This window comes from Ruditapes philippinarum, unplaced genomic scaffold (assembly GCF_026571515.1).
Source record: "Ruditapes philippinarum isolate M1 unplaced genomic scaffold, ASM2657151v2 ctg667_1_1_1_1, whole genome shotgun sequence".
NCBI lineage: Eukaryota > Metazoa > Mollusca > Bivalvia > Venerida > Veneridae > Ruditapes > Ruditapes philippinarum.
The window spans coordinates 549,730-561,628 of record NW_026859933.1 but is presented as its reverse complement, the minus strand read 5'-3'; the positions used below and the strand labels follow the sequence as shown (position 1 = coordinate 561,628).

General features: G+C 32.5%; 1 protein-coding gene across 3 annotated transcripts; it reads right to left on the bottom strand.

Annotated features, from left to right (window-relative positions):
- Positions 1-557: 557 nt before the first annotated feature.
- Positions 558-11,881, bottom strand: LOC132758337 (transcription elongation factor A protein 1-like). Of its 3 annotated transcripts, none has more exons than XM_060749951.1 (9): positions 11,671-11,881; positions 10,125-10,193; positions 9,786-9,894; positions 8,309-8,500; positions 7,520-7,573; positions 6,655-6,809; positions 6,104-6,250; positions 3,629-3,700; positions 558-2,225 (listed from the first exon to the last, which is right to left on the bottom strand). In XM_060749951.1, exons 1-9 carry the CDS (start codon positions 11,737-11,739, stop codon positions 2,217-2,219), a joined length of 876 nt encoding a protein of 291 aa, XP_060605934.1. In that variant the 5' UTR covers positions 11,740-11,881; the 3' UTR covers positions 558-2,216. The 3 variants fall into 3 exon arrangements, with proteins under 3 accessions (XP_060605934.1, XP_060605936.1, XP_060605935.1); XM_060749953.1 differs by lacking the exon at positions 11,671-11,881 and adding an exon at positions 11,537-11,560; XM_060749952.1 differs by lacking the exon at positions 11,671-11,881 and adding an exon at positions 10,992-11,015.
- Between the last annotated feature and the right edge of the window lie 18 nt (positions 11,882-11,899).

The following is an 11,899-nucleotide window of genomic DNA, read 5'->3' as shown; positions in this document are numbered from 1 at the left end:
ATTTTGCCCTATATTATCATATTAAATAAATTTATGGCTTTGAATAGTAAAATGTCATGCAAACAAGCACTTCATTGCATGTTGATGCTTTGGGGATAACGGTACTAGGTAAAAGTACCAGTGTTTAGTCCACACTGTATTTTCTGAACGATATTTCTCTTCAATGACTATAAATAAAAAAATAGGATTGATATAACATCATTGTGTAATTATTATGGGTTGCAGTATCTTTTATGTACAGGAACTACTACTTTTCGTAGAAAATAATGGGTAATTTTGACACCCCATATCAGGCCTTATAACTAAAGATTACTCTATATTAAGAACATATTTGGACTTTGACGAGATGAAATATTGATGTGTAACAATTAATTTTTGGTAAGAGAGAGTATTAAAAAGTGCGGGAACTAGTTGCTTGCCAGTACAGTTGTAACTACACTTCCAACAGACCGCAAAAAAATGTGAAATTTACATATATAGAATCAGCAAGCTGTGTACGGGAATTATTGTCCATAATCCTAGAGATGTTGGGATGAATCAACAAATAAACACAGACATATATTTACAGTTTTATTACTCTTCATGTGATGGCAAACAGATGAAATATAATGTAAAGGAGATATCTACAATGTTTTATGACATGATTATTTCTCACCAACATGAACAATACAAACTCTTGTTACACAGAATATTTATAAATAAATGCAGTCATATACATGTCTTCTTAACGAATTTATATCGAAACAAGAAATCATTTAAACTCTTTCTTCCCCACACAAGGCTTTAAAAGTCATAACATTCTTAAACAATCTCTCTCATAGTCTATATTATCTTAGCTTGTAGCTTTTTATCCTTAAAATATCTTATGTAAGCCTTTTCCTTACAAAACAAAAATAAATGTTTGTAAATGTCATTATGTGTCAGTCAACAAGGGTTTATTAACTACCAGTAACTATGGAATAGAAACACAGTCTAAAAGTACCTCACCTATTTAGCCCAGCAAGACTGAACAGACATCTATCTATTCTAAGAGTAACTTGTTTATCATATCAGAACAGGCAACTAACAGCCTACATCATGCAATCTGACTCTACACTGAACACTATCTAATGTCAACAGTTTTACATGAAATACCATAAATTAACCATCATTAAAATTTTCAAGTTCAACAGGTCTTGCTCATTACACATACTACAGTATAAAATAGTAACGGTTAATGTAATCCAAGTTTTTTCCCCCACTAATTTGTAATTAAAATGTAGCTAACAATACTAAAGACTAAAACACAAGAGAAAACAACAAAACAATGGTACAGTACATGTATAATAAATCATATCCATATTATCATAAAAAATGATGACTGCAGTATGAGAGTTTATATGGAATGACTGCCCTTTAGACATTGACTGTTTCAATAATGGCATATAAAGTAAAAATTACACAACTACAAATATAAAATAACCCCTAATGATTATAAAATTAATTTTTTTTTATCTTCATGAACCCTTTATTTAAGTATTTAATTTTCATGATTTTAACCTTTTTGTTGCCTTCATGGACATAGCCATCCTGCCTACAAGACATTTGTATACTTGTTACTTGAAATGAAACAACTGATATAATTCATTTATTTGTAATGATCTTTTCATCAGAACTTTGGAAATGAAGTTGTGAAAAAAAATCTTTGTTCACTTTATTCTATAGAAGACAAGTTCTTACACATGTTATAAACATTCATCTGTAAAGTTGTTCATGTAACTTCCTGGCTAATTCACTGTAACACTGTAATTTTATGAATACAGTTCTGGCAGTGAAAATGGGTTAAGTGTTTATATACAAGATTTAGCTGTCACAATCAGAAATAAATTTGAAACACATAAAATGTAAAATGATTTCTTTTCTTCATTAATTTGACAAGAAAAATGAAATGTTTTAAACAATATTGTTGAACAAAGTAATCATACACCACAGTACGACTAGTGATGAATTATCAGTACAATTAAACATAAGAGACATCGCTTTTTGACTTTTTGATCAGCATTGATTTTTTTTTGATGCAGATAATAATCTTGCATTCTCTCATTCATGTATGTCTGTGTTAAAAAGCTTTTGTCATTGGTCAATTTTTAATGTAAAAATCGGCATGTAAGTTGAGTCATACATTTTCTTATAATGTACATGTACTAATTTCCAAAATGTAATCTGCCATACCAGCATCAACAGAACTGAAATAAGAAATAAATAAAATTGTATTTAAATTCATGCTATAAAATTCATTTGTTAAAATTTGCAAAACAGAAATCATTGAAGCCCTATCTCCATGCCTGTCATGAATATTTTTCTATCATACCGTGTAACCCTGTGTGGCTGTTAGAGCATGAAATAAGGTGCATTCTAACACGACCCGGATTTTTCCATATTGAACATGTAAGGACCGAAAGTGTGTGTTATTATGCAATAAAATCACTGTTGACGTTCTTGATTTAGACATGTGACGCAACCATTAAACATGTGATGTAAACATTAAGAATGCGACGCAATGAATGTAAGTACAGAAACAGATCAGGGGCTATTAAGCTTGATATCAGGTACAGCAGCATGTATTTGTTGATGTTGAGTTAGAATCGTAATAATATATCCAAATCAGTGATTTTATCGCTTGATAAAATCAGTTTGTCGTTCAAACAGTGATTTTATTTATTATTTCTTAATTTACCTACATCCTTAAATATGACATACAACAAGAGCTATCAGAGGAGGTAGCATATTTGACTTATTTAATACTAGAACCAGTAATCGTAAAATAAAAATTAAAACAAAATTCTAAGTTCCAAGGTGAAAATAATTTTTAAAATATATATGTTAAGAGTTATGAACCATGTAATAATAATAAAGAAAAACAAACTTAAGTCTGAAGTAAATTACTAAAGTAATGAGGAAGACAGAATAGAAAAAACAAAAATTTTCAAATGAATTTCTTAATTCAAAGGGGATAAAAATCATTGAAATATAGATGCTAGTGTTATGATCCTTTTCAAACATGATGTGTGTATGCAGTATGAAGTAAATCTGAATAAAAAGATTTTTAAAATGTTAAAGTAAATAATATTTAACTGAACAAAAACAAAGCTCAGGAAGCTGACACTGACCAAAGTAGGATGCTCCTCATAAACTTTGTAAGCTAAATACATGTGACATAAATAATCAAAATTTCTTACATTTTTTTCTTTAACTTGATAATATGCTACTTTTACTTGAAATCAAACCACATTAATTTTGTTTGTTTTTTTGATTGGGTTTTACGTCACACCGACACAGTATAGGTCATATGGCGACGTTCCAGCTTTACTGGTGGAGGAAGACCTCAGGTGCCCTTCCGTGCATTATTTCAGGCACGAACGAGCACCTGAGTAGAACCACCGACGTTCCATAAGCTAGCTGGATAGCTTCCTCACATGAAAGAATCCAAAGTCCCGGTTGGGATTTGAACCCACAGCAGAGAGGGGCAAGTGGTTTGGAGTCAACGAGATTAACCACTCGGCCACTGACACCCCCGACCATATTAATTATCTATAATGTAGGTATCTTATAAATATAAGAGAAGACTAATATAAAATAGGTGTGTTACCTTCCATCTATTTCCACACTCATTACACAGTACAAATGTTGTCATAGGTTCATCAGCACTTCTTGTTTGTACCTGAAAGCACAATCATATTAACTTTAATCTCTCATCTAAAATCACATCTCATAAATAGGGGATATTGAATGAGTTACGGTTCAATACTGAATTTATTAAACAAGTTTAATAAAACAAGCAAATTCGTTGAATTTATATCCCCCGCCGAGTACTGGTTATTATTAACACAACAACTGAAGACATAAGGCTTTATTTATATATTAATCATGGCATAAACTGTAATATTCTTTGAACTTGAAGCCTTGTACCTTCAAACAAGAAGAATTTTTAAGTTTTCACTATATACATAATATTATAAGGAAAATCTATGACCCCCTGGAGTGGGGCCAATTTTGACCCCAGGGCTAAAATTTGAACAATTTTGGTAGAGGACCTATAGGTAACTGGTTATATCATATACCAAATATCAAAGCTCTAGGCCTTGTACTTTCAGACAAGATTTTTTAATTTTGCATTTTTGAAACTCCTTTTCTGGCCCTGTGACCTACTTATGCAACAGACCGGAACCATTTGATCAACTTTGGCAGGAGACCACCCTAGGATCATTCCTGTAAAGTTTGGTTGCTGTGCAGTCATTTGTTTCTGAGGAGATGTTGTTTAAAGAAATTGCTGACGACGCACGACGACGGACGGTGGGGGATCACAATAGCTCACCTAGATGTAAAAACATCTTAATCTCCAGACTTCATTGCCATTTTCAAGGCATCAAGAAGGGATCTCACAATTTTCAAATATTTTTAAATGTTATTGTAACAAATCATTTTAATTCTTCTTTAATAAAAACTAGAAATGTGTCCATAGGACACGGGTGCCCCCACCGCGCCACTGTTGTGTCAATCTTATGACTCTAGGTCAAATATTTTTTGAAAACTAAAAGGGCAAGAACTTTACAAATACTGAATAAATCCCCAAGCAAACCCCAAGTTGAAAATTGCATATTTATACTACTGTAATTCAAGGACAATAACTCTAACAAAACTGAAAAAAATCCACATGCAAAGTCCCAGGTTCATTGCTTCACAGTGAGGTGAATCATTATTCCTGTAATTTAGTGATGTTGATCATTATTCCTGTAAAGTTGGTCAATTCTAACTCAAGCACTCAAGGATCAAATAACAACATAATGAAACAGTTTTTACTAAGTCAAGGGAAATAACTCTACAAATACTGGATAAATCCACAAGCGAAACCCCAGGAACAAACTAAATATGCTGAGCAACTTTCCAATAAGGTTTAATGCGCTATGTCAAATCCTTTTTGAGTTATATGCGACACATGTTGAAAATTGCAAACATTTTCTAAGTCAAGGGCAATAAATCTAAAAATACTAAATAAATCCAGACGAAAATAGCCAGGTGCACAACTACACATGCTGATCAACATTCCTGTAAAGTATCATGACTCTGGGTCAAATACTTTTTGAGTTACATGCGACACAAGTTGAAAATTGCAAAATTTTACTAAGTCAAGGGCAATAACTCTAAAAATACTAAAAATATCCAGACGAAAATACCCAGGTGCACAACTACACATACTGATCAACTTTCCTGTAAAGTTTCACGACTCTAGGTCAAATACTTTTTGAGTTACATGCGACACAAGTTGAAAATTACAAAATTATTACAAAATTTTACTAAGTCAAGGGCAATAACTCTAAAAATACTAAAAATATCCAGACGAAAATACCCAGGTGCACAACTACACATACTGATCAACATTCCTGTAAAGTTTCATGACTCTAGGTCAAATACTTTTTGAGTTACATGCGACACAAGTTGAAAATGTCAAAATTATTACAAAATTTTACTAAGTCAAGGGCAATAACTCTAAAAATACTAAAAATATCCAGACGAAAATACCCAGGTGCACTACTTCACATGCTGATCAACATTCCCATAAAGTTTCGTTGAATTCCAGCCATTAGTTGCAGAGAACTACTCCGGAAACGAAATACGTACGGACGGATGGACAACGCCAAAACTATATCCCCCTCCCGATTCCATCGGCCGGGGATAATTATATTATGCAAACCTCTGGTCAGCAAAATATTATTATTATTCAACGAGTTCAATAAACTCAGTAATGAACCTACACGAATATAATATTCTATTTATCACATACACAAAATAAAAGACTGTTTAAAGTGAAAAGAATCATTTGACATGTATGCGCATATATTGTAATGCTAGCATTTAGCGGGTCTTTACACTATGTTTGTATAACACTAATGAAGTCACGTCAAAATATATGCACGGCCGTAAAATATCATTTTAACAGTCGCAAAATCTGCATGGGTATTTGATAAAATCTGGTAACTTTGAAAACTTGCCATTTTGAGTAAGATATCACATTAGATTAATAAATACTACAGAAACAGTATCACTATTGTAGACTGAAGATTACCTGGTTGTAGGTACAGTTATTTTTGCCACATTTTCCACATTTAAACAGATCAGTAGATGTGCCACCAGTTTTTGCCATCTGATGATCATCAATAGATTCTTTTGTATACTTTGCTCGCAATGTTTTCATAGAATCACTCGCCATTTCCTGTAAAACATCACAAAAAGTATGTCAAGACTTTTTCAACTTTGCATGTGACATTTGGAATTATGAATATTCACCTTCCCAGCCCGCTACAAGTTTAAATGTGACTTGCCCACTTTCCATATATTATGAGGCTTTTGGTTTCTATCAATTGGCTTTTGGTCATTTTTCAAAAAATTAATCAAAGAAGTTTTGGTCAAGGGGATTTTGCCCTACACTCATGCCCAGATACAGGCATGTTCAAATAACTGTATTTTATTAACATTTACAAAATATTTTCATAAATTGAAAAAAAATCTTTAAAACATATTAAAATATAATAGCTCAGTTGTTTTCATAATTAAAATACATTAATTGTTACCTTTGAAATTATAAAATGTAAAGAAATGTTTATTGCTAGTACAAACCTCTGCAGTCATTTTAGCTATTCTATCAGGAGGAATCATCCCACTCATGACATTGATTCTCAAATCTGGATTCTTTACATCTTTTAGATTAGCAACACGACTTCTAACTCTGTTCTTGTACTTAGTTTCTGTGTTATTAAATTCTTCAAAAATATCTGACACTCAGATAAGGAAGTATCAAACCAAATTGTTTAAAGAGACTCCACTGAGGTTTTTTGACATGACAGGACTGGAAAAAAATTTTCAACATAAATGTTCCATTTGATGTAGATCTTGACCAATAAATTGTGTGTAAAATTTCAGATCATTTGCTCACTCTGTTTTCCAGAATAAATATTTCAGTTGTGAAGAATGACCTAAACTTGAAAAACGTTGCAAAGCTTTTAACTCAAATTGGGCTAAGAATAGCACAAAAATATATTTTGAATTAATTTCTTTCTAAGTATATTCCCTAATTACCTTTCGCGTATCTTTCAAATTTAAGTTCACCAGCTGATCTATGTAAGAAATTAAAATTTTGTGTTTTTATGTTTTTAAATCACAATGGAGTTCCTTTAATATTCGTTTGTGGTAAAACCACCAAACATTCATCATGTGACTAATCACCTTTCATTCTGCAATTTTCTTTATTATTTGTAATTTGGAATGTCTGTGATTTTGACAAACATTTCCATACATGTATTAAAATCTAATGTTATCATGGCAGTAATAAAATTTTAACATGGAAGTAAGCAACTGTTGTAAGAAATTACAAGCTTCAAATTAAAGCAATTAATAAAAGCAAGCTTTAAGACATAATTTACTAAAGCATTATATAGTAAATATCTATCAAGTGAGAGAAACACCGTCAGAGGGTAAAGGATACTATCTTCAATTGCTGCAGCAATCTCTTCAGGATCATTGCGACCAACATGGGCATCTGAATAAGAAAAGAAAGTATATAATTCTGATGACAGAAAATTAACTTTTTGTCTGTTAAGCAGACTCTCTGATTATTAACTTCAGTCAGTTGTATTAAAGAGCACAAATCTTTAATCAAATTAAAGATAAAAAAAAAAACCTTGAGAAGTAATGAACTGATGGGGGAGGCTGCCTCAAGATTCATGCAAGTTTTCATGATCAATATGGTGATTAATATTGCACAATCAGTCATAAATCGCACATAACATGTAAATTTTTACATGAAATTTTTTGCCTTTCTTAAAATCTTAGTACATTTTCTCAGTCCTGATTTTCTTGAAATATTTTGGCTCATCTGGAGGCATGCAGCTTTATAGCAAATGGATCACAAGTTCTAACTGATCTGTAATCAGATCACAACCATATTTCCTCAACAAAAGGTCCTGAAACTGACTCAAAAATGAACAAGTTGAAAGACTGTCATTCCCAGTCAAGCTTGAAATAAATAATCTTAGAACATAAATGAGCCATGTCACGACAAAACCAACATAATGAGTTTGCGACCAGCATGGATCCAGACCAGCCTGCGCATCCGCGCAGTCTGATCAGGATCCATGCTGTTCGCTTACAGACCCTATAACAAGTAAAGAAACTGATAGCGAACAGCATGGATCCTGATCAGACTGCACGGACGCGCAGGCTGGTCTGGATCCAAGCTGGTCGCAAACCCATTATGACGCGGCTCAAACCATACCTGCTGTTTTGAGAGCAGCACAGAGTAGATCTCTACATTTTAACCTGACAGGATCATGTGTATTGGAGGCAGATACTGATTGTCTCCTCTCTTGCTCGTCACCCTTCTTCTCCGACTCCTCCGAATCCATAGATTCTCCATTCTTTGAGCTAGAGGAAGACTTCTCCTTTTTATCACTTTTTGAATTATTATCTACAGAATGAAACATTATATAGTAATAATCCTTAACCTGCTATATTTCAATAATGGATCTGTCCAGCTTTGAATATGAAACAGTCCATGCAAAGTTCAAGGGATTTCAATATCTAAATACAAAATTTAAGCTGCCCACAGTATAGAGCCTGGTCAGACTGCATGGATGTGCAGGCTGGCCTGGCTCTATACTGGTGGCAAAGGCTGATCACTTTTGATTCCAGCAGGTTAGGGGTTAACTGCTTATTCAGAATCTGACATCAAACAAAAAATAATATATTGCAGTTTCCAACTTTAATGATAAACAATATCAAAATAATGCTTAATAAATATTGTGGAATGGAACAGAGTTTACCAGAAAATGAAATGCACATGTAATCATAAATGCTGTTGATATGTATGGAAAACAAGGTTTAACATATCTGCAGATTTTACTAAATATAATTTAAGTTAAATAACTGAATTTGTTATGTGTGGTGACCCTTTTAAAGCCGCAAAAATCCCTGCCCTGGTAGGGAGAATTTTGTAGGCGTGTTTATCAGATAAATCATGCAAAGGACGCTGTACCTGTGCTAAATTTAGCTGATGTAAACAAACACTATAGCAGACGATTACTGATCAGCAGCTCCCTTCCTAGAGTAATATTTCAAGTTTCTACTGGAAAGTTAACACTGCCAAGTGTATTTGTTTACAACCTATAGTTCATGACCCCATTTACTCCGCCCCGGGATTTTCAAATTTTTGACAGTTAACTGATTTTTTTTTTCCACAAAGTACATTTAAGTGAATCTTTTGTGATATTTTCTCTGCCATTTTATTTCAAATGTTGCAAAGAAGTTATACAAAAAGTTTTTAGGCAAAATACTTCTTGGTTATTTTACTATTTCAAAAAAGGGCTGTTAGATGTGAAGCATGTCAAAAATACCATGAAAATCTGCCCCAGCGCCATCTAGTGGCTTAAATAGTCAAGTTGCAGGTTTAAGTTTTAGTTTTAATAATTACTGATACCTGAATTGCTATATATTAGTGTTACTTTATAGTTTATCTTTTCTGAATTATTTAATCAGAGCTTACAACCAAAGTACAACATTCATAATACTGGAATTAATGTTTCCTTATGTGGTAAGTAACTGCAAGTGGACAAGAAAGTTGTTGATATAAAATTACAAGAACTTGTCTCACAATTGAGTTTAAATAAATATGTTTAATCTCATGCTTTCTTACAGTCCAGTCATAGCTAAGCAGAAATAAAGATAATTCTAACAGTTTCTGTTATGATTTATACCTGGCAAGAGTTTTTTCCATATTTTAATGAGATTCTTTGACAGTGAAATTACATCATCATTTGAACTTGCTTTGCGGAAGTTGTTTACAGTTATACCAATCCTTGTTTTCTGAAAATGGAAATAAATATAAAAATTTATCTACATTTAGATAGTAATAATAATCTAAATTATACACAAGTTGTTGTTATACATAAAAACAAACTAGTATTCTACATAATTAAACATATCTGTAAAAAAACAAAACAATAAAAACATAGGAATATCAATCATGTGTTAACAATTCATTATTTGTTTGCAATTTCCAACCATGAGTCTCATAATGAATCAATGGTATTTACCTGTAAAACTTCTAACTTCATTGGTAAATCTTGAAGTGACTTCAAAATGTCTACAGCTGAGCTGTGATCCTACAAGTATACAAAACATAAGTGTTAATATTATAGCAATGAAATTTAGATTTCAAAGACCTTAAGATGAAATTTAACACTTACAGCAATTCAAGAAATTTGGTAATTTTAGGCATGAAACTCCCTTACTACTAAAATTAAATTGTGCTACAAGCCATCTACTAGTCATAATCATTATGGTCCATCTTCTAGTCATGGGCAATGTCCCTACTAAGTTAAACAAACAAATTTGGAAACTTATTCCTTTTCAAGTTATTAATCAGAAATATTTTATGTATTGGCCCAACTGTCACTGTGTCTTAAATGTTTGTCCTAAAGACATGGCATCAGCAAGGGTTATCTACTGGCTATGGGCCTTGTCCCAACAGTCCCAATCAATTTTCACCAACCTCGGGTTATCAACTCTCATGTTATTGATCAGACAAGGATAATTCACATTGTCACTTCTCACTGTGACCTTTGGCCTGACAATGATAAAATCAATATGGGTGAACTACTAGCCATCGGATATGTCTCTACCAAGTAACTTAAGCAGCCTATATTGCTAAAATATTTCTATATAGTGTCAAGGACATGCTTCACTTAACTTAAGCTTTGAAAAACTGGAACTCGGACGTATAAATGCTAAATTATCCCTTCTTTACAAGAATCACCATGTTCTGGTTGCTATCCCTATAGAAGAATATGTCATTATGTGATACCCCTCTCCCAAATATCACCCATGGCCATCCTGTGTTATAGGTTATTCATATAAATTCTCCTTCATTCCTTGGATTGTATACCACCAGAACCACCTACCCCCTGCAGTTGCCCTACTTCTTACCCCAGCAATTCAGTGCAGCTATAGCTAGCAATGAACATGTCTCACCCTAGTTTTCCAGCCCCATTGTTAACATTTTGAATTATCAACTGTTCAATATTCTTCAAAATTCCCCTTTTAACAGTTTAAACAACTGTTCTTAACTTTCTTGCGATTTTGACACACATATCATTATGTCTATCACCCTGCGAGGGGTTTGACACTATTGAAAGATAGATAATTTATCTGATTGATAAAGTGCTAAATGCAGATCTGTATCAAAATTGCTATTTGAATCAAATTATACAATTCAATTTCATTTTTTTTAAATAAGTTCATTAAAATAAAAAGAGAAACATTTTTTAAAACATGTAAAAGTTTAGTGTTGATGGAAGAAAAGAGCCCCTTTTACAATTACTTCAAATTTAAAAATGAAAGTAAAAATTAATTATCTCTCTTTATTAACAAAGTTATGTCCCTTTGTGATAAAACAGAAAATAACGTCTAGAACCGTCTTTAACAAGAAATCGATGTAATAAAACACCTTTTGTAGTTAAACTTCTTCTGAATTCATTTAGTATACTTAGTAACGCTAGTCTTTTGAAACTATTTTTGCGCATTCAGAAATAAACGAAAATAAAAGTAAACAACATCGCGGAAACTAATGACAAAACTTACCGCGGTGTTGGTAGAGATCATGTTTTCCAGTTTTGAACGTACTTTCAGCACTTCCTCTTCAACAGGCATGATGGATAACTACTGTGAGATATATATAAATACAAAATATAACTCAATGAGCAGAAACTGAATTTATATACTGATAAAAAAGGCTACAAATGTGGAAATTGACAGGACTGGGTTTTCTTTTTTGGGATTTAGGTCAATATTGACATTAGTTCCGAATTAA

Coding starts and splice junctions, on each gene's coding strand:
- LOC132758337 (XM_060749951.1), bottom strand. CDS start 11,739: ATGCCTGTTGAAGAGGAAGTGCTGAAAGTACGTTCAAAACTGGAAAAC. Junction 10,194..11,670: donor TGATCTCTACCAACACCGCG/GTAAGTTTTGTC, acceptor GTATACTTGTAG/GATCACAGCTCAGCTGTAGA. Junction 8,501..9,785: donor ATGGAAAAAACTCTTGCCAG/GTATAAATCATA, acceptor TTCATTCTGTAG/ATAATAATTCAAAAAGTGAT.